Source organism: Zosterops lateralis (assembly GCF_965231275.1).
Source record: "Zosterops lateralis genome assembly, chromosome: Z".
NCBI classification, from domain to species: Eukaryota; Metazoa; Chordata; class Aves; order Passeriformes; family Zosteropidae; genus Zosterops; species Zosterops lateralis.
The window spans coordinates 16,853,780-16,880,684 of NC_139800.1; the positions used below are offsets into that span (position 1 = coordinate 16,853,780).

General features: G+C 38.3%; 1 protein-coding gene across 2 annotated transcripts; it reads right to left on the minus strand.

Moving 5' to 3' along the window:
- Nucleotides 1–1,905: 1,905 nt before the first annotated feature.
- C7 (complement C7) lies at nucleotides 1,906–25,778 on the minus strand. Of its 2 annotated transcripts, none has more exons than XM_083883661.1 (18): nucleotides 25,685–25,778; nucleotides 25,019–25,074; nucleotides 24,274–24,346; nucleotides 23,208–23,349; nucleotides 22,264–22,405; nucleotides 21,311–21,449; nucleotides 20,511–20,633; nucleotides 19,042–19,285; nucleotides 18,281–18,394; nucleotides 17,710–17,876; nucleotides 16,498–16,726; nucleotides 15,767–15,938; nucleotides 15,318–15,405; nucleotides 14,028–14,160; nucleotides 13,054–13,257; nucleotides 10,667–10,763; nucleotides 5,581–5,765; nucleotides 1,906–3,601 (listed from the first exon to the last, which is right to left on the minus strand). In XM_083883661.1, the coding sequence occupies exons 1-18, from the start codon at nucleotides 25,697–25,699 to the stop codon at nucleotides 3,414–3,416; spliced, it is 2,511 nt and encodes an 836-aa protein (XP_083739787.1). In that variant the 5' UTR covers nucleotides 25,700–25,778; the 3' UTR covers nucleotides 1,906–3,413. The 2 variants fall into 2 exon arrangements, with proteins under 2 accessions (XP_083739787.1, XP_083739788.1); XM_083883662.1 differs by lacking the exon at nucleotides 25,685–25,778 and adding an exon at nucleotides 25,378–25,635.
- Nucleotides 25,779–26,905: the final 1,127 nt, after the last annotated feature.

Genomic DNA, 26,905 nt, shown 5'->3' on the forward strand with positions numbered 1-26,905 from the left:
TGATAGCCCTGATGTATCCTTCCCACCTTCACTTCTAGGGCATTTCCTTCTTTTTCCAGCTTATCATTGTTCACAAAGGGAGCATGCCACATGGTTATTTGAGCAGAAGTCTAGTTTTGTGGCCCCATCAATAGTACAGGAGCCTGTAGTTTATCTTTTAAAAACATGTAATGCATTATTAGCTCTGAAAGGTATGGATTCTTCATTATCTTTCACAAAAACAGGCAGGTGGGGAGAGGAAGATCTCTCTTATATCTGCCCCAAGGGAGCAGACACAACACAGACTTATTTCCTATTACTCTGATTATCTACACAAATATAAATTCCTAGAAAACCAGGTTTTAATAGTGCTACTGCTCAGCAGACACTTTTTTGCAAGGAAGCAACAAAGGCTGAATTTCATCTCACATGCTGATAGTGTTTACCAGATAGTGTTAACTAGGAGGAATTTTTTCAGCATTCCTGTTTTCTAGAGGTCACTGCATTCTGTTCTTGTACCTACTGCTCTTTTTACTGAGCACTTTGTGATATCTTCCAAGTCACTGGCTTCAGATGATCTTAGCAGTGTGGTTAACAAGCTTACCCTACACAGATGTGTTCAACGTACCTTGATTAGAGTTAAATTTAATCTGCCGCAGCTGTCCAAACTTCAGGTCATCTAATATCAAACTCCTCCCAAGTATCTTGATACATGGTCATAGGGCAAATGCATGGTCATTTAATTCAGGTAAAACAAAGGGGTTAACCACTCTCTGCCAGGTAATTTTGCTAAGCTTATTGATTCCGTGAAACCATGGTCTCTCTGTTGTTCCCCTCACTCATTCATCTGATTTTGCTTTCTTACCAAGAATAAATGTCCTGCCTTTATTTGTCAGCTTAATATCAGTATGGTGGACCACAGTGACTGGAGATGCTTCTGTACTGAAAGGGACAAAGTGTGGCCAGCAGATACGCTTACCATAGGAATGACTGTGTGACTGGACAACATCATCCTACATGGACCTGTTTTTCTTTCAATGAATAGTCATATACCACTGAAGAAAACTTCTATCTATTCACCTTACTTTTCCTCTCATGCAGCATTAGACAGTCAGGCAGTTGGTTAAAAAAAATTTAAAAAGCCCATAATATCTATTCTAAAATGCTGTAAGATGTACTCAGGTTTTCAGGAGGGGTAATGGAACTGAAATGCCCCTTATGTGGCAGGGAAGTCACAAATCAGGCAGGGAAAGGAGTGTGGTATCACAGTAGGAAGGAGAGCAGATCCTTGCTGGACACCTTCAGTCTGGCAGTAGGAGGGAATGCGTCTGTGAGGAGCCTACAGAAAAGGAACTCACTGGGCTGAGAAGTAGGAGGGGAAAAGATGGAGTGGGTAATTAGAAAGAAAAAGGAGAGAAAAAGGATTTAAATGGCTCAGATAAACAGTGAGATGTCATAGGCTAAATGAAACATTTGAAGTGCAGCCTTCATTAATATTTTGGCTGCCTTATCTCAGACTAATTTATTTTATGGACATGGAGAGCTCTTCCTGCTGATGTATTGAGATGATTATCTGGCAACTTTATTGTTTTTTGAAACAGAAATTCTCAACATTTCTTGAGGCCCTGTGCTGGTTTTCCACATTTCCCTATGTTTGAAGACATGAATCACCAAGTCACTATTATTTCTGTGCTATCTATCAGGAAATTTCTAGGTGATTTTTTTTTGTGCCTTGAGCAGCTATAGAAGCTACTGCTACCCAGTGGACTCATGGTCCAATCACATGTTGTGCCCAATGCCACAAGAAAAAGGTTAGAAATTACGGAGAGAGAGAGACTTGAGAGTAATCAAGTAAGCAAATATCTGGGTGCTCTACAAACTATTACTTACTACTCCAGAGCAAATAATAAAGACAAAATAGCTGACTAAATTTATTTGAATTTTATTTTACTTATTTTCATCTGTATTCTATTCACAAAAATATATTATTTGTTCAAGAAGAAAAAATAACCAAAACCCACAACCTGATACTATTTTCCAGATAAAGCATAAAGGTTATAAAGGTCAGGAGGTTCTTTCAGTTACTGTGTGGCAACCTTCCCCTCCAACATGGCTAACCCCACAAGAGAGAAACTCCAAGGAAAGCCACTCCGGTTCTGGCTTACTCTTTATTGTTAGCATCACAGAAAGCAAAACTTTATCCAGCTGAGGGTAAGGTTTATGCAAGGAAACTACTGGTAGAAACATGACAAACAAGAAAGATGTTTAATATTACTATATTACTGATAGTAAGAAATAAAATCTGTTGCTGTAAAAGCTTACATAGGTATCACACATGCTGGTAGTACCACACTTAGTTGAACATCCAGTTGCTATCCAGCCCTTTGTCGTTGTTTGCATCTAAGAATAGTCAGAAGGCATGAGACTGCCAGCATGGGTACCTGAATGGACTTGCAATATGTAAGCAAAAATGTCCCAGTCCAGCTATGCCAGAGAGAATGCTTAGCTCTGTAAGGATGTAGGAGACTTCTTTTATTCAGGAATAGTCTTTGAAGATTATCCAGTGGTATCTGCAAGGGGACTGCATGCAGAATGTCTTCATTGCTGTAAAAATGTATTTTCCCTAATAGTTGCCTTTGAGAAAGTTTTGCTAAGGCAGAATGCCTTTGTCTGTAAGGAAACCAGTCTTGGCACAAACATAAATGCATGTGACAAATGTAACTGAGTTACCTGTGCTTACAAGTGTAGCTCATAGTAATAGTAATAGTAATAATAATAATAACAATGTAAAATGATAGTTTTTCATGAAGTAGTTCTATGTATGAGAAGCTGCAATCATAGATGTATTCTCATTACTTTAACATGGCTTTACTATTAATGCACATTGTTTTGATATTTAAGTGCATCAGGCTCAACAACACATTCAGTTCTACGCAGACTGCTCAACTCTCAACTAAGTGTATGGGAGAAAGAAGTTGCTTTATTAAAAGAGAAGAATCATACTTCTTACTCTGTAAAGCTTAGTCTGTATGCTTTGCTAATCTAAACCTACTCAGTGCAAGCATATGTTTGTGTGGCTTTAAGAAAAACTTATTGACAATGTCAGGGTAATCCATCACTATTATAGCTACTTTGACAATTGCACTTCAGCAATACTTTTGAAATCTGATGGAAATATGAAGCAAATCTGCCAGTACTAAGGCTGGTGCCTAAGCAAGAGCTCTGTTGTGAGTAGTTGTGGCAAGAGCATCTCTGTCTAACAAAGACCCTCAGGCCTTGATGCAGAGCTAACCAGATGCTCAATCTCATCAGCTGTGATAGATTTCACAGCAAAGCTTACATTTGGCAGAGCAAGGTTCAAAGTATGTCCTGACCAAGAGCCAACATATTTTGACATATCCTCCAGCAATAAGCAAAATAAAGCGTAACATATCTTATTTACTCTGCTTGTCACAGGGCTTTATGCTGACAAGGGTGACAGTCTCCCCCCGGCACCTGAGCAGCCCAACCTCGCACTCGGTCATGGTCCGATGGGCAGCAGAGCCGCTCACCTCAGCACAGACCTGGGCACCTCCCTTCTCACACTGCCTGTCTTCATCACAAACACAGATGTTGGATGGCACTAAGCAAAAACACAGAGGAAAAACACTCAGGATAGCATTCAAGTCACCAAAAAAACCCTCAGACTAAAATGTTTCTAGGCAATCTGTAAGACTGAAAGCAGTTTTCTGAGGGTGCTCAGCTTTCACAAGAAAGACATGAACCTGTTGGAGCAGGATCAGAGGAAACCACAAAAATTATCAGAGGGCTGGAGCACCTCCCCTACACAGACAGGCTAAGACAGCTGGGGTTGTTCAACCTGGAGAAGGGAAGGCTTTGGGGAGATTGTACAGGACCTTCCAGTACCTAAAGGGAGGTTACAAGAAAGATAGGGACAGACATTTTAATAGGGACTGCAACAACAGAATGGTTTTAATCTAAAGGATACCTTTTTTGGACTAGAGATGAAGAAGAAATTTTTTAGGATGAAGGTGGTAAAACACAGGATCAAGTTGCCCAGAGAGATGGTTAATGCCCCATCCCTGGAAACACTCAAGGCCAGGTTGGACAGAGCTTTGGGCAACCTGGTCTAATTAAAGACAGCTTGGGTGATTGCAGGGGTGTTGGACTAGAGGATCCTCACAAGTCCCTTCCAACTCAAAGCTTTCTGTAATTCTGTCATTTTTTTACTTAATCTAATTTCTTAATTCTTTCAGTAACACTAGCTGATATTCAGGGTTAGTAAAAAGAACTAGAAGTGGAAACAAATTTTGCATTGCTGGAGCTTCCTCTGCTTGGAGAGGGTGATCATGCTTGTGGGAAAAACTTGCTCAAGGTCTCTCAGGTGCTGTACTCAAAGCCTTCTCTGATGTTACTTCTAGAACTGGTCCATGTATCTGCTACTCTAGAGCTCACATAACTTGTAAGATGAGAGATTTGTCTTTGGACCCTAACAATCTGATTATGCAAACACTTACAATTGTATCTATATTTTCATACAGACAGTTTCATGAAGATCAAAGGATCTACTCCTATAAATAAATATGTGTAGCTGTATCAGGACATTCAGGAAAGAAAATTCTACCTGATATTTATTTTTCATAACCGTGTCTTTTTTTCATGTTGTATGCATTCTTTTTTGCCTCTGTCTATGCTGAAGCTCCAGATAGTTTTGACTTTGTTGTTGCTATCATTTTTGTCTGTTCAACCCTGCTAGACAAAACAGATAAACTCCTATCTAGTAATCCTTTTTATTTTCAAATTATGACAATAACCATGCCTCTAGCTTGGGCACTTCTAAAACCCTTCTAAAACCCATGAATTTATTATTTCATCTTCCCATTTCTGGCAACCCTTCATTAAATCCAATGTAGCATAGGATACTCAGAGCAAATAAATCAGGGAATTTGAAAACTTCCACTGCAGGCAAATTACAAAAATGAGGAACTATTTCTTCTGAGGGAAGAGACCTCACCTTTAATCATTATATGAGAAACTGGGGATAGATAGTGAAGTACAAACAACAGTAACTGGCTTTCCCAGCTAGCATACAATAAGACTTTTAATTCCTAGCCACAGGATCCTGCTGGTGAGACTGCCTGGCAAATTTCAGAAGATTTGTGACTTCTGTGGGCAGTAAGAATTTCTGCAATTGCTGTTTTAAGGAATCTGAACAGGTAGGTAAAGTGAAAAAGAGTAGGGCAGGGATTTCACCCAAAGGAGAAAGTGGACCAAAAGGATGATTCACTTAACAGGGACTAGGAATAATCTTTTCCTGTAGATAGCATATTTTGTTAAAATATCCTGCAGGGTTTTCTTTTCCGTGGCTGAAGATTCCTGCCATGTTTGGATACAAACACTTGGCTAATGGTTTGACCCAGCTTAGCAGTGCTTCGTGCTTTTGGCAGGGACTGCAGATGCCATACCAGCACACACCAACTGCCCAACTGCTAATGTGTAAGTGGGGATAAAGATTTCCTTTAACATGAACAATTTTGAATTGAATGAATGAATTCCTTTAAAATGAACATTTTTTGCTTACAGTTGTGAAGAATGTCTTACCATTGCATTTTTCCCATGAACGGCATGATCCACATGGTATTTCAGCTGCCTGGGATACTTTGCAGTTTTCTGCATTAGTCAGAGAGTATTTTCTGCCCATGCACTCCAATGCATGCATCTTGCAAACAGTTAAAGGTGTGTTTCTCTTGGTTCTTAGATCTGTAGCGCAGGTGTCCAGGGAAGGACTAAAAACAAAAGCAGGAATTGTGCTATTCAAATGTGCAATATCTTGCTAACTCTTAAAAAGAGCTGAGGGAGTGGAAAACAGTCAGTCTAGTTATGACTTCTCAAGGTATAGACATATGGACAGTCCAGACTTCTTCCTTGACTTCAGAGTCAAGATCTGTCCCATCTGAAGGACAGGGATATTACCATCTTTTTGCCATTGATCTCAGCAGCAGTGAGAGACTGTATTTAAAAATATTACAGATCTCAATTATTCTCTAATTTATGACACATGCATGAATGTAGTACACATACAGAAAACATTTTGTACACATGTGATTTATACAAACATGTACATTTTGTAAGTATTTCTTAATTTTATGGTGTTCAAATATACTTTTTTATTTTTGTGTCTTTTAAAATGCACAGCTTTTACTAAATAATACCTTATAACTAACCATCAGAAACCAACAATACTTCTGGAAATACACATACATCTCCACAGAAATTTTAAGAAAAAAAAATTACCCAGAAAAAATTCTTCTTTCTTGAAATGCAGATAGAGCTTTAACACCCACATAAATGAGCTTTTAAAACTGGTAATAACAATTCTTGGACAATCTTAAATAGTGTTTGCTTTGGGAACAGTTCCAGGAAGTTGCCACCATTTATGTTTCATGCTCTAAGTGTAGGAGGGGAGTAAAAAAACCCTTCCATTACTTCAATTCCAGGAAGGTGTCATTATTTGTGTTTCATATTCCGAGTGTAGGAGGGGAGAAAAAAAACCCTTTTCCATTACATCTGAGTTTTAATCTCAAACTCCTAGCTTCTCCACTTGTTCTCAATGCAATCAGCAGTATTTGTGTGGAATGAACAAAAGAGTGACTATCTGGAGCAGAGCATGCCTGTGCTCTCCCAGATGCACTTTACAGCCACGGGTAAGGGGCTTCACAGGGTACCAGAGAGCAGAGATAGGCTCCCAGGGGATGGAGAGCTTTGAAATTCAGACCCAAAGCCTAATTTTCAGCCAGCTCCTCATTTTAAGCTCACAAACACTTGCACTGAAACTTTTGGTGTCTAACAGGCCCGTTCTGAACATCAACCTCAGCTAAACAGGTGCTTGGTGTAGAGAAGAGGCTAATGAGGTACAGGTAAACGGCCCTAATGAGCTTCATGAAGCTGACTGAAGGGGAATGCCTGTAAGAGAAGGGAAGAGTAAAGTCTCATAAGAAATCCAGAACTCAAAACTCACTGACTTAACAGGCAGGCATTAAGATAACTTTCCCTTCTTTTTTTCTTCTTTTTTTTTTTCCTCTCTGTAAATTAGGAAGCAGGTTTTGATCTACAAGTAAGGCACTACGGAAAACAGTCTTTTCCAAGCTTTAGGAATGGTTCCTAAAAAGATGATTTTGAAGCCTTTTAAAAGAGCTGGCTTTACAGAAATTTTAAAATACCTGTAGTGTAGTGCATCTTTAAGTTATTTAAAATATGGCATGGACTTCATTAGCTGGGCCTGAAAAGTTTGGTACACCTACCTGCGACCAAATATTTTTATTAACTGCATTATATCTTCAACTTAGGTTAGCATCCTCAGAAACTACAGGTCCCTTAACTGCTGTGCTCAGTCAAAACAACAGCTACTAAATCCCTAGTAAAGTTTGTTGCATGAATTTTCCTTAATCCTCTTTTGTTAACATAAAGAAGGAGGTTAACCCTCTTATTCTGAGACACAAGAGAACAGACCAAGGGATATATAGCAGCAGGCATTTGATAAAGGAAACAGATGAACTCGTATGCATTGTACTGTTTGGTCATCTGGCTTCACAGTCTCTAAGACAGTGGAGTCCTGATTTTTATATGAAAGTTATCTTTACAGACAGAAGTATAATTAAAACTCCCTGTTTATATATTCTCTTAAAGAATAAAGTGTGTTCCAGGGAAAGTTATTTAATCTGTAATTAATTTTTTTATTATATTTAAAATTGTTCAGGTGTCTTCTTTACTTGCCTAAGTGATAAATCCCAATATCTGAGTGTTAAGGTCAGAATCTTGCAGAGAAGGCAGCTTACTTAACTTACCTAAAAATATTAAGATCAGACCTCTGCACTAATCTGTCTGCTTTGCACCACTTGAGCAACACCCAAAAGAGGAAAGTTAGCTGATTTAACCAGCTGCCAAAGGTTGAACCCAGGAGTTCAAACATTGACCACGTTGCCAAACTCTTGCTAGAGTTCAATGCCTCATCCTATTTTGAGAGTGATTTACATATTTGCTAAAGCTGGGTCAGCAGAAGAAAGACAGTGGAAATTAACATGTTAAGATGCCTAGGAAAAATGATGGAGAAGCTTCACTCAAAAGAGAAATTAATAATTTGCACTCTTTGCTGAGAAAGCATATTTCCCAGGGCTGGGAGCATCACAGCAATGCAATAAAAATTATTAGAAGTAAGGAATAATCCTTGTGTAAAATGAATGTGAGAAATTCAATACTTTTTACCTGAAAAAATAAGGTTAAGGATAAGGACAATATTTTACTAAAGCACACATTGTGAGAAACTAAATTATATCTGTTAAGCCCTTAAATACCTTCTCTCCCTTTCACCTGCAATAAGAGGTGGGAAACTTTTGGTGAAGTGAAAATTTCGTCATGCTGGGAATGATTTTAACTTCCCAGAATTACATTTGAGATGAGAAGTTTTAATTTAACACAGTCCAGGAACTCTCAGGAGAAACATAGATGCTTCGCAAACAAATTTAAAGAACAAAAAGAGGGAATAGTACTTAAAAATTATCAAATCTCATGTTTCACTGTGGAGATAGCTCTTAGCTACTGGAGGCTGAGGCTCCATCTGTATTAACACACTGGCCCCTTCCATGTGTTGGAGACAATTTACACAGAGTAACTGGTGTCCCTCTTTGCTCCAGAAGATGAGGACTACATCAGACTGGAATGGTCTCTGATCCTTGTCACCCTTGAGCTGTGTCTGGGAATTATAAAGGAACTGGCCCTTGTCAAAAGTCTACCAGGAATTGCTATAGCAATTTAGCAGCTCTGGTGCCTAGGGATCATCCTCTTGCTCTCACTGAGGAGGGCAGATGTAGCCTGAAGCACCCACCATGAGGGATGAATTACCAGCCTGTTCTAGGGTTCTTGTGCTGTTATGGGCAGTCTCTGTAGCTAGTCTCTTGGTAGTGAAAGAATGGAGGATAGGTCTGAAACCATGGTGTTCCAGAATTACCACATGAACTCTTCTTGCTCCAAGTTATCTTCAGAGAAGAGGCTATTGCTGAAAGTCACTGCCAAAACAAAGCAAGTTAATTCTGCTCTCTGAGGAAAGATCAGACCAAGATCTGCTTACATGCTTTTCTTCTACAGCCTTATAACAGGCTGGAAGATTAGCCTGCTTTGACAGCTGATGATTTATCCTTCTATCATTAGATGCATTATTTCAAGACAGTGAAACAATGGCATAAGGTAAAAGGAATGACTGTTATCTATATTCTTGCCATTGTGTACATAATTATAAAAATTAGAAATAGGCAAGTAGGAGATTAATTACAAATGAAGCTTCAGTGCATAACTAACTCATAGTGCATAACATTCATTTAACTTCCAAGGTTACTGTTACTCTGACCAAGGCCTTCCCTAGCTTTGATTCCCCTAGTATTCTGCGTAACTGACCTCAACATATTTATAAACCAGAAAATGAGTAGCTGATCCTTTTAAATAAGTATTGAGAGAAAAAGAGCAGAACCAGATTACTTAAAGCATTTAGGTGTTTAAGGATAGGAATAGCATTAGATTGCAGAGTTATTACAAACCTGGCGCTTACTTTCACACACAAGACAATGGCCTCAGACCCTAGGGAACTACCCAGTGGATCTGCATCTAAACTAAGCTCACCAATTTTAATTTTGAGATGTTCAGAGTGCTAATCTTGCTTTAAAATCAGTCATTATGCAAAGCACTCCTGGTCCATGTGACTGATGGGAAGTATGTATGTTCCACTGAAAGTTCTACCTTGAAATCACTTGAGACATCTTCACAGTTTCTTCCTCCTACTATATGTGGGTAAGACATATTTGGTCTGTCATCCTGAAGCTTCAAAACTGCTCAGCTCAGTCACATAATTAAAGACTTCATTTGGGCAGATTTCATATCTAGAGTTGCACCCACTTTATAGGATTGACTTGATAGGAGACTTCATCCAGTCTTACACAAACCAGCCCAGATGTTGGAATGCTTTAACACATCTGTTCATCATTGCCATTTGGTCTCAGGTGTCTTCTTGTTATTCCTCTCTTTTGGTTCTCTTACTTTTGTATCTCTCAAAGAACTGAGAGTAACTCATTTCCTTACATTATTTTTTCTGCATTGCTTATTGCAGAATATAGGCTTAGATCAAACAGGAAACAGCAAACTGTAATCTGCAAGTTATGAAGTCAGGAAAAGTGACATGACTGGTCTGTGAGAACTCCTGTGTAAATGTGAGATGAAATTAGATTACTGTGCCTTTCATAACTCCCTAGTCCCTCAGCAGTGAAAAGAAATCTGCTTTATTTCACTAGCTTATTGCTTTGGTGGTTTGCATCCCAAGGGCCTCTGTTTTAACTTTTTCTCAACCCTCTAAATCTTGAAAATATAATTTTATCTTTTTTCATCTACTTCACAGATCAAGCAAAATTATGCCTTCACCTTCTGTCATCCAACCAAATTCTAGCACTGCTAAAACCCACTGACAGTTCTGACAACACAGGTAAATGATGAAGAGGACACTGATTGAGGTGTAAAGCAAACCAAATACAATGTCTGTTCCTCATGTAAGTAAAATTTTCTCCTCTGTCATAGACTGAAAACTTATGAAATGAAATTGGTCTTGAATAAAGTGATAATCTAATTGCCAAATTGAGCCTGAACTTACCCACACTCATAGGGCATTTTGCACACACATTGTGACTGATGTACTTTCTCCCATGGCTGACATTTAGGGTCTGTCACTTCTGTTTTCACACTGGGCACTGAAGTAGAAGAATACGCAGATATTAAGGATCAGAAAAGCAAGGGCTGTTAGAGGTCTACTCTGAAATTATCAGTTGAGTTTCAAAGGCACTGAATTATTTGGTCATGACATAAAGTCAAATTCTACTTGGTCATTAAAAGTATCTACTACAGGGAAGTAATCAACAGTATTAAAAAGATATTATACACTTTGTGAAGTTACTGTTCAGTAATTTATCCATGGGTCACCACCCAGATGGAAAGAGACAAGTACTATGTTAAAGCTTAAACATTCATCTCATTTCTGCAGCAGTTATTTGTTTCTGCTAAATTTAGCACTGCTGAATCATAGCTGGGAACAGTTTTGTCATTAGGTTCCAGAATTATTGACTTCACTGTTGTCACTAGAGAAGCTAAGAATCCAAACCCCTACATGAACCCAAATATCTTTATCCAAATATCTTTATCTTTACACTGACAGTAATGAAAACTACAAGTTCCATCATCAGTCCTCAGTTTACACCACCTTTTAAAATAAAAATAGTAGTAATTATTGGGCAATTTTCATCATCACAGGTGTACCATTCTTTAAGTAGAGAGTTCTACTCCAAATTTTGCTAAACATTTCTTTATAGCTTTCTGTAGCATATTAATGGCAACACTTTGCTAAATCCATATGGTCACAATTTCTAAGGAGGTTTCATCTTGATTTTTTTTTTCAGATTGTGTGACTGCTAACATGAAAATTTAGTACTCTGGATTGTTGCCTTTCCTAAAAAAATACCTCCCTTACAGATTAAGATTTTCTAAGCAAAATAGACACATTACCAGAGAAGAAGAAAAAAAAAAAAAGAAAAGAAAAAGTGAGAGTTCCAGTGTATTGCAGCACAGACAGCAAGCATAACCCTGTCTTCCTGCAGAGGCAAAATTTTCATCAAAAATCACTGCATTTTGTTCATCCCCTGGGTAGTTGGTTCCATAGTGACTAAATACTCCCATCCAAATACATGTATGCCACTGTGTCTGTGCATACTTATTTTCACAATTTTTACCCTTCTTATCTCACACTCCTTGAGTTCTTAATTGTTATTAATCCAATTGTTGTCCTTTATTTTTTTAACTTTTATACTAATATAATGCTCCCATACAGCCAAGCACAAGCTGTTTCTTTCTTTCTTTCTGATGGAAGCATTTGAAACTTTCCAATTACGGCTGGAATTTGCTAACATGATGTTAACAAAAAAAACCCCACCAACCAAATGAAAACCAGTCACTGAGGCTAAGCCTAAGTAGCTGGTACACAGCAGTTCAGCACTGCTACTCTGGCAGTTTAGCAGCAGCATGTAATTTATGTACAGCTGTGCTATTCCTTCAGAAATCACTCTGCTTCGTGTTGATGTGTTTATGACAGCAGATTACTTACTCCAGGAATCTCACAGGACTGTTGCATTTTGAAGTCTAAGCCTGACTGTCACCTTCCTCTTTCTGCAGTTAAGGCAATGTCAGCAGCATAAGGAGAGAACAGAAAAAATGTAGGAGATGTGCCTAGTCTCCTGCAGGAGTGGCTGTTGTTCCCAGTCAAGGATCTCCTCAGGTGAATACCTGGGATCTCAGGTGAAGATGTGGCAGGCTTGAAGCACAAGCTGCTTGGGTGCCTCAGTGTCACTGATAAGCATCACAGCAGTGCTCAACAGAAATTTTTGTCTGTCTTCCACAGCTGGAAAAGATGACTTAGAGCTGCTTGAAGCTATAGGAGCTATAGCCTATTTCCCTTTCTGCCACTGCCTGCCCTTATCAAACTAGAGTTTAAACAGCATTAACTTAAAGCAGCATTTTCCTCTTGCTTCCAGTTCCTGGATATTTGCCTCATATCAACTGTCTGACTGCCAGATCAGCAAAAGCAGTCACTCAGCCCTGTCTTCCTCTGTCACAAGAAGCTCTGGTGCACTGAACAGCTTCCAAATAGAAAAACTCCAAGGTGTAGTTCATACAGTGGTAGTGTTATACAAAGTGTGAAAAGTGAAACGTATTTGGATGGCAGAATAGACTGCATAAATCCCAGGCAATTTCTTAAAATAGTGTGACAACACTAGATTGCAATAGAGGAGTGGGAAGCAAAAAGCCTTAATGAAACTTCAATTAAATGCCTTCAGGCATCTTATTTGAACAGACCACAGAAAACACAACCCCATATTTTCTGTGCTTCTTGCTGGTGATGTAAGTATGGCTTCTCTAACACTGTCTCAGCAATAGCTCTGTATATATCTCAACTACATCAAGCATAGTTAGAAAGAATCTCCTGCATTTTACCTGAGGGCTGCAGTGGTCTCTTGCACTGGATAGTCTTCACATCAGGAGACCACTTGAGACTGGGCTCACACAAAATGGAGTGTGCCCCTTCCAAGTGCATGCCGTGTGGACAAGACAGGGTTATTCTCTCACCAATCTCGTACACAGGTTTCCATGGCTCTCCTTGCAAACCCCCCTCCAGGTCAGGCAGGAGACATGCAGTTTCTGTGGATTGAATCATTTGAGACAGCCACAGTAAATCAGTGGAATGCATAAAGCAGTCATATGTTTTATTTTCTCCAAAATTCCTCAAAAAATTGAATGGTGAGATTGGCTGACTTTCCTGTAGAAACATATGTGTGTAGAAACACATCAGTATTAACACATCACACCAGTCAAACATGCAAAAATAAGGACACAGACACAAGAGTATCTTCTCCTACTGCCTGCAGGTGCAGCCCTAGCTGGATGAGGGCTTCCCTGTCCTTAGGACTCAAGTTTCTGTTGACAGTTCCTACTAGGTTCTACTAGCTTCCTAGCAGAGGTACATCACACATATGGGGCCCTGGGAGACCATATCCTGGTACACACAGGGATGGCCTTTAAACAGTGTGGGCTAGCATTTGTGGGCAGTCAGTCTTGCTTCAAAGAAGGAAAAGAAGCTGTTGGACTGCAGTGCTGAAAATTCTCATGGTCTTCTAAGACTGAAGCAAGCAACAATACTTGTTTCCACAAGAAGTAATTCCTGGGCTGGAATTTAGTCTCCCTCTGTTCCAGCCTTAATTCAAACTAGAATTTATGAGTATGTTTCTAATTCAGCATTACAATATCTGGATTCACAATAGACGTCAATTTAGACATGATTATGTCTAGGCAACAGGGAAATACACGTGCGTCTTTTCCCCTCATTGTAGCTGGAAAGCAGATGTTCTGAGATGTTCCATTGGAATTCAGAAATAGAGCTGTAGTTCAAGACAAGAATCAATTAGACATACCCTGGCAATATCTCTCTCCAACTTGCCACTGTAAATTACTGAGACACTTAGCAACAGGATCACCAACAAGAGAATATCCATGTTTGCATGCATAAACAATATTTTTCCCAACAGGGTATGAGTTTTCAGCATTCTGAAAGAAAATGAACAGGTGAAATTTTGGATATAAAATGTAAAAACTACCAGCAGCACTAACTCTCTTTGATTCCGAAATGCAGCAGCTGAGGACTGTGAGAAGTATTATTGCTACTCTACAATGCAGTGAATGAGAGAGTCTGGAATATTGGGGGCAATCCTGCTTATCGAGTCACTAAATCAAAAAGGTGTATGGAACAGCACTGTTCTGATGGTGTATAAACAAACTGCAAATGTGGCTGCTAACAAACATTAGCAGGGAAGGATAAGATCTTGAACAGCCTTGGGCTGGGGGGAGATCAGTGGAGAGTATATGGCTTTATCAATTTTTAGGATGGCATGTTATCAGCTTTCTAAAGGTTAACATGGTGGACTTTTCTTACAAAAAAAATGAGACTACTCCATGAATTACAGGATTTTACCTTTAGTTTGTGGACCAAAAATATCAATGTAGGAGACAACTATTGATTACAAAGAAAACAAAATCACTAGCTAAAGAGGGAGGGCAAGATTTTGGATCTCACCGCAGGTTGCAGTTGCGCAGAGGCAACTAATGAATTTTGAACTTCTGTCTATTTATTAAGCAAAGAGATTAAGACAGCCTGATAACATGAAGAAAGCATAATCCATTCCTCCAAGGGAGGAATTATTCCCCCTTATCAAATAGGCCAAAGCTATGGTGAGCCAAGTATCTTGCCAGGTCTTCATTTCATCAGAGAAAGCAGAATAGTGAGTTACAGAGTGAAGATAACTAAAATCTGTTTATAAATTCATTATGGACTTCTGGATGACTGAGCATTTTTTTCTCTCTAGTTTGTTGTGATTTTATATGTAATCTATGTGGCTCAGTAAATTTTTAATACATATATGGAATAAAGGACAAGTAGAGGACTTTGCTCTGTAGGTACTATGGTCCAGCATGTTCTGGTTTTGAGAGTGAGGCATTTTTGGTTTTATCTAACTTTTAGCTTGAAATTTTGGATATTGTCATATAAACGTCAGACAGTGAAAAATGCTGCAAGAGTGACTGTTCATTAGGCCAGATACTAAGCTTGCCAAGAAAAATACAAATTTGCAAGTGAACATCCATGTTAACTGTAGAAAAGACATTGCAGGTAGGGACAGAACAGAAACAGAGCAATAGAAATAACTTACTTGAACAAATCCGTTCTCTAAGAGAGGAGGAGGTGAACAAAATTCTGTAGGTTTTATGGATAAATCAAAACAGTGTGGTTCAATCAAGCTATGAAGCAAACAAAAGTACAGTTTAGTTTGAATTTATTTTTTTTTCAAAATGCTACACTCCTCTGTAAAGCCCATTTTCAAAACTCTTATTCCTACATTTACAACATGATTATATTGAAATCAGGCACTGCCAGCCTGTCCAAAAGAATGGTAAATAGAATGCTGTAAAGTTTACTGGCTTTTACCTCATTTTTTAGCCTTATCTTCTATGACATTCACAGCTTCTGAATTTCATTTTCTTTCAACTTAAATATTAAAGCTCAGCAAGTGATCTCATTGAATTCAATAGTTTATGCACCCCTCTGAAACAAATTTTTAAATCTTTCAGCAGTTGTCTCCAAGTGTTTTTTACTACTTACCGAAGATGCTGCAACTCCTCATCTTCACATGGTTTGCTTTCATGCTGCTCTCCCAGGCAGGCCTTCCCACCACCACGCGGGGAGGGGTTGTTGCAGCTTCGACTCCTTGATTTCCTTCCCCCTGAACAAGCACTCCAGGAAGACCAACAGCTCCATTGTCCATCAACAACACCTGTGCAACATTTGGGAACATTTGGTTTAATGTGAAAACTACTCTCTTTAAACCACTCTCTCTTTAAAGCATTCCCTCTGAGAACAGGTTGTTCAAAGCTAGTGATGGCCCCAACTGTGCCCTTACAGAAAATTCCAGATTGCAGTAATCTAATCTTCTATCTTTCCCCAACTTTGACACAGGTACAATTCCACAGAGGCTATATATTATCAATGCCTGAGAGAACATAAAACCAGCTATCAGCTAGTATTAATTATAAAATTAAAAAGTAAAAATTTTTGAAGTAATTGATAATTAATTTAGGATATGTACTTAACTATAGATGGTTGCATTGAGCAGTTAGTATTGTCCACTGTATTTAACACTAATAATAAAATTAGCTCTTTGCTAAGGACTGTTTAGACATGCTAAACAAAGACTCAGGCTTGGCATGACCCTCCCATGCTGTTTGTTTGCAGTGATATCTCACCCCTGCATGGGTGTACTGTGAGACAGACTCTGGAAGCAGGAGAGCACATTTTGCCACCTCTAAACTCTCACAGGTTTAAAGATTGCTGACCTGGCTGATCTTGCACAAGAGTTCCCAGCTCACAAGCTGCTCCAAAGGTGTAAGGCTTGCAGTAACACACACACTGTGTTCCTTCCACAGCTGCCTCACCACCATTCTGGCAAGGCTGACATTTGCAGGGATCATTTTCAGCCATATATTCTTCAATGGCGTGTTTTAGGTAATGCTTTTTGACTGAGGAGCAGGGCACTTCCTTTACCAGGTCATATAATGGTGTTAGCTACACACAGTAGGAAAACATGCATATTAAATAGTTATGACTGAGATATAAGAGTTCATAAGCACATTTCATGCAAAATAATTTGTGACATATGCTTCTGCACATGGCAGTTAGCACATTAGATACTCTAATTTTCTAATTTGCTAAAATCTTATGTTAGTATTTAACATTAGCCTTTCTATGAAAAGCTAGTTCTGTTTAAATGCATCCTTTAATGCAACTGGTATATCAGTCACATTTAAACACTTGAGCTATGAGATTACAGGTGAGATAAAAGTACAACACAGACCACCAATGTACAGTAACTGGAATTCTGACCTAGATGTTCCTAGCATAAAAAAGAGGCATTTAAAGAGCCCATTATGGCATTTCATTGAAGAGTGATCAACAGTAACAAAAAATTTTAAATGTTTTGCCTTTATATTGATTATTTTATGATATTATATGCTTTTACATTTAGCTGAAAACTTCCTAACAAAAATATTTGGGGGTTTATACCATTCTCAAATATGTGGGCAGTTCCCAAAATGGGCATAGACAAGGTAGCAGTGAATAGGGCCATGCCTTGCTCTGAAGTGTCTGACTTGGAGAATCTCCAGGTATGCAAAGCCATAAGGAGAGATAAAAGGGATATGCAGAAGTTGGCAAGTGAAGCAGAAGCCACGCAGACATGCCCATATGCATTTGGGAAAGGGGCTATCTCAAATCTGGTCTTTCTCCAATGCTAACATGACCCTCTCTTCCTAACCAGAACTTCACTAAAGTCACTGAAGGCTGGTATCAACCTGTCAATGGACTATTTGTGATGCAGCTGATCATATTAGCTTCACAGCATTTTCTTCCCGAGCATTTTCCTTTTTTACAAAGTGATCTGAAAATGAAATGAGTGTAGATCATGGCATGATTAATCACCAGCTGTAGCTTAATTTCTCCCTTTGAGGTGATCCCATCTGCTCACCTCTGCTTCAGGAAAATAACCTTACCTTTTTTTTAATTACTCTGGGATAGTCTGTCACTGATGCAGCCCACGAGGTGTACATCTGACTGTTCCCAGCAGGATTATTCAGGTCTAGATAACTAAGGCCAGCAACAGCACTGGGGCTTCCTCCTTCTATGTAAGGGTCTCCTTTAATTTTATTGCCACTGGTTCCTGCAGTTTCATGATCGGAAATACATAAATGTAGGCATTGCTATGTTTACAAATGGAAATAGAAACAATACACACAAAAACGCTGCTAGCAAGTAGTGAAAGGACTCACTGGTGCAATTAAGAGCTTCTACACTGATAGGTATATAGGAGGTATCTGTTTTTCCAGGTGTCTTGGCAGCTGTAACTTAGGGTATCCAGAAAAGTGCTATTTACTGGGAAAGCATTAGTAATAATTGACAAGTGCCAGAGAGCCTTTCAAACCACAGACACTTGATGTCTGGGTTCAGCACATTAGGACAAAATTCTTCAAAGTTATCAACACCTGCTCCTCATTTTGACAGCTATTTAGGATGAGATGAGGGATGGATACATGACAACTGTGTGAGTCACCCCCGAACATTTACCCGAAGAAGTCAGTAGCAGTTCATCCAGTTTGGTGCATTCCTTCTTCTTCTTTTTCACAATGATTGCATTCCAGCCTGATGAGGTACATTTGTACAAGTCTGTTATGCTGACACCTGTGGATAATCCATCCATTAACAATACTGTACACAGAAAGTGTGTTGGATTCATTTCCAAGTTTCCCACTAGCTAGAGAGGTCATGAAGTACTACACTTAAAATAGAAGGTAACTAACTAGCATTTGTGTGCTGTGGGAAGATCCACACATTGCTAAAGCTTATGGATGAAAGCTCAGAGGCCTGAGGTGTATCTGGGAACAGTTTACAGTATCTTTTATTTCTCAGCAGTCCATAATTCTACAGCACTGCTCTAACCGATTACCATTATAGGTGCCACTCTGTTATTTGCTCTGTGATTTTTTTCTGCTTTACAGTTTTACCCAATCTTCACCTCCATGTAACCTTTAAACTATAACATTTTTTGAGACTTATATTCAAGTTTAGCCTGAGGAGGTCCTAAACTGACTATATATATATATGAGGTTTTTTTATATCCAGAGCACTGCAGGTCACAAACATGGATCTAGAACTAAATGCTGTGGTTTGAGCACATTTTTTAATCTTCTTTCTTTTGACCATGAAAAGAATGTGGTAACTTGTATAAGTCTGTTACTTGATTTTAGACATTAGCTGGAAAAGCACACATAAATTTTTATTCTTGATTACTGACTTTACTTTCTGCAACAAACACTCTAGTACTTTACCTTCTGCTTTCATTTTATCAGTATCCATATAAAAAATAACTTTGTAATGTCCTCCCAGAGACCCAGAGTGTAAGAAGTGTGTCCCAAAATGTTCAATAAGCCTTCGGTAGACGCTGTACTCATAGACCACTGGAAGGTTGAACAGTTCCTTCCAGAAAGGCTCCGCAAGAGTGAGGAAGTCTGGGCGGTTGTTAATAAACTGAGCAACTTCCACACTGTTCTCAACAACCATCAGCTGCTTACTCTGGGGGAAGGAAAAGCCATCAGTCATGCTCCATGTGACTATCAGAGTGGCTCCTAATAGCCAGATGGCACACACATTCTATTGGCAACTAACCAACAGTTTTACAGAGCTGTTAGCTATGTCTAAGCAACACAGTAAATGCAAAAAGAACAACCTGAAGTAATGAAATATGGTTGGACCTTTATTTATAATTGCTGCAACATCTTTTTTTCCCCCCGTGTACTTAAAAACTAGCATAAGGACAAATGGAATCTCACTCTTCAAAGATCCAGAATTAGAAGCCTGGCAGAAGAAGGTTAACAAGCTTTGTGTGAAATTAAATCACAGGCAGTACAGTTGTTTTTTGCACTCTATTTTGTCTGGGTAAGGGTTTTATTGGAAGGGGCTCTAGCCATTTTAAAAATGCTGCCTAACTATAAAATCCAGTATGCCTATACAATACTGTTTACTTCAGACTCTCAAAGTTGTTTTTCAACTTTGTTATGCTGATTCTCAAAATACGTCATTGTTGGTGTCTGCTTGGGGGCCATAAAATGCATACATTTGTTACTTGATTTCATTTTCTGTAAGGTAGAGGTTGTTCTTTATAATTGAAAATTACTCTCAAATTACTTATCTAATGCTCCTTTTAAAATAAGTTAAAGACATAAGCACTGTGACCTCCTGGCTGTTAAAGATACCACATTTCTCTCTTAATGGAGTTCTACTAATGGAAAATGCATTATAAAATAAGTTAATTTTAACCACAGAAGTATTTCAATCTTTTTGCTCCACTATACTGACCAAGAGGTAGGAAAAAAAAAAAGGCAATCAATCATTTGGGGGAGAGAAAAAAAAAAAAAAAAAACAAAAAAAAAAAACAAAAAAAAAAACAAAAAAACAAAAAAAACAAAAAAAAAAAAAACAAAAAAAAAAAAAAAAAACAAAACACCAAAGAGAAGAAGCCAACGATTTCTCCTTAGATAGGGAGAAAAACAGATAGTAAATAAATAAATTACTACTAAATAGGTAAAACAGAGGAAGTAGAAAGAGCAGCCAGCTCCTCTGGATTGATAAGCAAACCAGTGATCTCTTTTAAAGGTTTTATGGGATATTTATTGTCATGCACTTTGTGCCAAAAATACCTTTATAAAACAAGCATTTTCATCTCACTACAAAAACACATGAATAAAATAATGAAAATATTTATGCAAAATACTAAGCTGCAGTGGCAAGTTATACATACCTTTTGCAGATTTTCATTCTGAGTCTGTTTGTACTTGTTTGAATTTTCATACCGTTCTTTGTGTTTCATATAAGACCAGGTGCTGTTGAAAAACTCATAACTGAAATCATTCTGAACTTTAACCTAGGAAGGTGAAAGATAGACATCTTTCTGAAGAGCTTCATGTGGGATTAAAAAACGTATAACTTATGTAACTTATAGAGTAGAGCAATGCCTTTCTGATGTAAAATAAGCTGATGTGTTTTTCAGGCTGAATCCATTTTAGACTTCATAAAAAGCACTGCACACTATTGGAAAAGCATGGAAATGCCTTTATTCATTTATATATATATGTATATATATATCTCAAGTATTTAGGCTATGCTGTAAAGTACATTATGAATTGTTTGGCATGCTTTTGATGAACATGAGACAAATCAAATCACTGAGACAGTGACTTCAAACAAAACATCTCTGAAAGATCTACACAAAGCATATCAAAGCCCTGTATTTCACCCCCCAAAGCATATCTTAGGGTGATTCAGGTCACTGCATATGCTAAGGAAATTAGTTTTACATTCAGTCTAACTGTGAGAGATTTAGAAATCACATCTAAGAAATTAACCTTTTTTTTCCCTTTTATTTTAGCAAGATATACACCAATATGTATTTGAAAATAATAAACAACTGCAAAGAGGCTACAGGTGTCAGTGAGCTGTGTTTAGGGAAGCATATATGCCAAGAGCCCCTGCAAGCTTTGCATCATTTTCTCAATTTTAATCCTGACTATAAATATAAAGCTATGCTTAATGGAACCATACCTGAAAATTATAAGCGAGAACACTTTCACTCAGCCTGTAGTACTCTCTTCTATCGCCGCTAAAGACCTTTCTGCATTGCCCTCCAAAGCTTTTTGTATGAATGACTCTTCCCTTAGTCTCACCAGTAATAATATCAAAGCTACAAAAAGAAAAAATATGTCATTAAGACAGAGACAGAAGTTTCAGAGCCATTATAACTGAGTGCTGTATCTGCAAATCATGATCACAGGCTGATTTAACCAAGGAGTTATCACTTGATAGACTTTTATACATATGGAACTGCAGTATGGATAGCATGTTACAACACTGAAAGGGAAATGTTGGTCTCGATTTGTCAACAAAAATTAACACATGTCATTATCTCTATAGATTAAGACATATCTATCTCAACTGATTTTATTGTTTGAACAATTACTGTAACACAGAAACAACAGGGCATCCATTATGAAATGGGGGAGGGTTACTATATCTGAAGTGTATTGCATAACAAGTGATAAATCAACACCAAAGAAACTTAAAACAATTATTTTGCTATGTTGCAGTTTCGATGTATAAACAGAAATCCATTTGAATCTAGACTGCTAAATTCAACAGCAATGAACAAAAAGAATGAACATTGCTGGCTCATTTTTTTCCATTCTGAAAACTTTCCATTCTGTTACTAGTTTCCATTTCCATTCTGTTACTAGCTGAAATTTGATTTCATACCTTAGTAGCTGTCTTCCAATAGCAGGAATGAAACACTGAAAGCTTTATCCTGTGCTTCAGGTCAAAGGACCTGTACATTTTGACTGAACTGCTGGCATGGTGGGAGCAGTTGTACTGAACACTTTTGCATATAGGATGCTTTACCATAAACCCAGGAAGTCTATCTGTTCACCCAGAGCTTGCAAACATATCAAAATATAAGTGTATTTGATACCAGTACTACTGAGCTTAGCACAGAACATTACCCTGCTCCTGTAAGTTCTGAATTCAGAGGTGTTTTGTCAATATCACATACAGTTTTCCTCTCTTCACATCGATCTTCATCTGCACCATCCTCCTCACAGTCCTGATCGCCATTGCACACTAGGGATCTGCTAATGCACTGACCTAAATCAGGACAAACATGCTTGGGGAAAGAAGTGTTTGTTAGCTTAAGAATAGATCACCTAAAATCAAAGCAGAAGTCCTATTAATCTCCTACAATAATTAGCATATCACTCCCATGATGGAACAGCCTGTGCCCATGAGGGCTTATGAAACATTAAATTTAGACATAGAGAAATAGTGCACAGCACACTTGAGAGAGCCATAGCCATTCAAGACTTAGGATACATCAGTGAAACAGTTGAGTTCTAGATACGCCTTCTAAGCTTTCACCTTTTGACCCAATCACTGGTGATTAACTGGATTGTTTCCCTAGTAGCACCAACACATGTTTATCACAGTCCTCTGTGATAAATATCTACCTATGAGATAATGTGCTCCTCTGTGAAGGTAATAGGAGCCACTTGGATACATTTTATGGAGCATTAGTTTCCATGATCCAGGTAATTTCACGTTGGGAAATAGCCTAGAACAGCTGCAAGATATCAATGTAAGGTTGCATTCCTTAACTACCTTCTTGTAACGAAAAAAACCTGTTCTCTGGGGCAAACAAGTAAGGCAGAATAAATTAGAGAGGGTACCAGGGCTACAGCATATTATCTTCAATGTTCTGTAATACTCCAGATTAAATTAAAAGCATGCATAGTTGAGGCTGGAAACAAAGGAAACATCCTCACCTAAGTCAAATTCCTCTGTAGATCAAAAACCCCGCAAATACATTGCCCATTTACTGAAGTTGAAAGATAACAAGGTTATTTTCTTAACTTCATGAGTAGAAAATACTGAAAATGGTCTTAGATGGTACCTGAAAAACACCTGAAGCGATCACCACAGCCATCTTCTGTTGGGCATCCCCTTGTGGGGGTGCATGATCTTGTTTCAAAGGCATCCCCAGAGCAGGGGTTGCCTCCATACTGGCCATAAACTGCCACTGTCCTTCTCCTAATCTGAATGCAAATCAAAGGAGATTGTGGAAAATCCAAATGAAAAGCCAGAATAGTTTGCTATTGCAAAGACAGTGTTACTACTCTAGACATTCACTATTTTTAGTGAGAACAGTCACACCTGGATATTAGCACCATAAGGTAGCAAACGCTCAAGTTAATAGAAAGACACACTTTTGTCTATAATGTCTTTAGACTGGTGCATGAGCCTGGCTTGGTTTGCTCAAAAATCTAATATATAACTGAAGTCAAGAGGAAGCTGTTAAGAAATTTAAGTGGTTTTTTACATTTTTGATACAACTAACTCTGCCTGATATGAATTTGTTCATGTTTTGCAAAGTAAACAATATCATTAAGGAAGATGATAAAATCTTACATCCAGTGGGCTAGTTTTTGTTTCTAAAAAAGTAAATACTGTCTCACGGCACATCTTTAATTTTGACTAATCTGTCCTTATACAGATGTAACATCAAAGTAAAAGAGAAGGAAAATCAAAAGAAAATGTCTTGCACATCTACAGAGTTGCAGCATAAAAATCATCAACTTATTTTCATTGAAGGTAACACTTTGCAACCAAGTTTTCTTCCCTTGTGACATGTCGCTAACAAAAAATCAGTGGAATTGGTGGCATCAGTGGAGAAATATCTGTGTTTACTGGACAGTTCAGCTGAGCTTTTTGAAACTATCACCAAAATAAAAGCAGCACAAATTACTTAACAACACGACCTTCACAGCCTTGAAAGGAAACATATTGAGACAGACTGGGGGATTTATCTTAGTTATTGCTCTTCAGCCTTCTCGTTCTACTGGGGCTTTTGTCTGAGTACCTTATTTGGGGGTTTAATGTTAGAGTGGCTTCTTAATGACTAGGGGAAAAAGAATATGCTAATGAGGGTATGAATACAGAAAAGATGTCTCCATCTTTACCTGTTTTTGAGTACAGCCATTGCACTCGGACCAAGGGCCAAAAGAATTCCAGCGGCAATGGACTGGAGAAGGGCTGCTCCGGTATTGGTTTTTGCATTAAAAAAACAAACAATAAACACACAAAACACAACAATAAAAAACCCACCCACCCAAAAACAACAACAAACAAAAGAAAAGAGAGAGGAAAATCATCAGAGATTTCCATCCATAAGTATGAGTGCAAAACTTTCCTAAAAGGCAAAGCAAACCTTTAATAATAATTAGGGGCATGATTAGGTTTACTATAAAACCACTTGGATTTGCTTTTCATGTGTAAGAATGAAATCAGTCCCAGCTTGGCCTTTCTGGCCACTGGAAAGAAGAAACTAGACACATTCACCTAGCCTAAAGATCAGCAACAAAATGAACTGCCAGTTTCCACGGGAGGCATTGGGGTGCAACCTCCCCCTGGGACTGGGACTGGCTTGGGGTAAGCTCTGCTGTTTTACAGATGTGGGTTGCTGTGCTTCACACCACCACTGTGCACTCTCTCCTCCAAGGATGGCTGACTCCTCTGGGTGGTAGAAGTTAAAGGATACCATAATGCCTCACTGTTGTCACCACTGGTGACAGTGGTAGAGCTGACATCAGTGTGTATTTCTCCTAGAAAATATACCTGATGACCCCTTGAAACCCTGCCTCACATAATGCACTACAATTATACATGCTTAACCTTTAGCATATATTTTATGAAATAAATATTCACCTGGAAAAAATGGGAAAGAAGCCTGAAACTTCCAGCAACAGAAAAATCCCCAGCACCTGAAAAAAAAAAAAAAGTAAAAGCAAATTTACTTTGCTTTTCTACTTTTTCCTCAATTTTTTACGTCGTGCAGTTGTTCAAGATTTCTGCAATCTATATGCTAGTCAGCTTAAGAAATAAAAGGAAAATGTCACACAGATTTTTCAGCTTTGTTGTGCAAACTCATTTTTAAATTTTCTTCTTTCTTGCAATGCTGTCCAATTACTTTTTTCAGCTAACTATTTCTCCATATAAATTAATATTTCATTGCACTTTCCAAATTCACTTCATCAGTAAGCAAATTAAGTAAGCAATTTTCTTACCTTCATGTCAGATAAAATACTCAGATACACGGCAATTACCAGGGAAAATGCACTTCTAACATTTTCAATTTGGAAGCCAAAGGAGTCAGTCAGTCTGTCTGTTGCTGTTCATCTCTTCTCACTCTGCCTTGCTACCCTGCTTTTCTTTCCCTAAAAGGGTTGAATATTGCCAAGGAATTTTAACCTTAACCCATCTAGTTCTCTCCAGGGACGCAGCCTGCTTTGGGAGCTGCTCAGTATTTTTAAGACATATAAATCAAGGCTTGGATATACTAACTGAGGCTGGCAGAAAATTGTGAGCACTTACTGAAAGAAGAATCATCTTTTCCTTATCCTCTCATAGTTTCTTTCCTCTGAATCTTAAGAGATCCCAGGCCACACGTACTACAATCCAGCTGAATTCACAGCTGCAGCAGGAAGAACTGCTCTAGAATAAAACTGACGTTGCCAAGGTTTCATTCTAAGCACAAATCTTCATTCTCCACTTCTAAAGTCATGCTGGTTCTTGTGTATCAAATTTCACAGTGGAAACCAGCTTATGGATCTGAATGCAAGTTTTGGTCAATTCTGGCCTGGTTCTGCATGTCTTTTGTGGAGATACTCATAAAGAAATAAGAACACTGAATTTTCTCTTTCCTTATCCTGCCATGTCCTCTTATTTTTAGTTTTGGGTTGTTTTTTTTTTTTTCACTTTTCAGAGCTCATCCACTGCAGTAATGGCATGAAAATGACAATGAAAATGCTGGGAAAATTTACCTTAATTTATCCTACTGTGATCCAGATAAACCCCTCATGGAAAAGCAGTACCCCTATGTGAAGACACCTCATATACTAGATCTACACCAGTTTTGAACTGCTGACACTGTCCTCAGAAAACTAAATGCTTCATATTATAACGTCACAACATGGTGAGTTCAAAGCCCTGAACTCTGTTGGCACGGTCTGCTTAACTTATGGAGATGTCTAGATCTTGGGTCACTCTACTCCATTCATGTGAGAGATGTCCACTCCTCAGAGCCAATTTTGATGAGCCAGAGCCTATCTTGGGACTTTTCAGGTTTAGCAACTATGAATCTCTTTGATAATGTAGTTCACAGACTTTCAACCCTTCTGTACATATTTTATTGCTTTTCATCAAAATCCTCATGCTCCTATTTAGTTTATGACCAATTTCTGCAACTGACAGTGGTCATTTGGCTATGAATGAAATTATTAAAACTGAGTTAAGATCTTTAATGATGGCCCAGAATACAGGATCTGCAAAGAGTATTTTATCTATCCAGCCATATATCTTAATCTTTTAGTCAGCTGTTTTAATGGCTTAGATAGCAATTTCACTTTTTTGTAAGTATATCATTAGCTATAATAACCCTCAGGACCAAGATATACTGTAATTTGGTCCCAAACAAAACCTGTAAAAAAATATTAAAAAGGACAAGTAGAGCTAGCAAAGAAAGTGTGTATGTTGGCATGGGTCTGGTCTCAATTAACAGGTAGTCAAATCATTATTAGTAGTGGTATCATATTC

Excerpts from the sequence above, each read along its gene's own strand:
- C7 (XM_083883661.1), bottom strand. Across the intron at positions 24,347-25,018 it reads TTCTTTCCCATTTTTTCCAG|CCCTTCTCCAGTCCATTGCC; the intron begins GTGAATATTTAT and ends ATACCGGAGCAG. Across the intron at positions 5,766-10,666 it reads AAAATGCCCTATGAGTGTGG|TCCTTCCCTGGACACCTGCG; the intron begins GTAAGTTCAGGC and ends TTTTGTTTTTAG.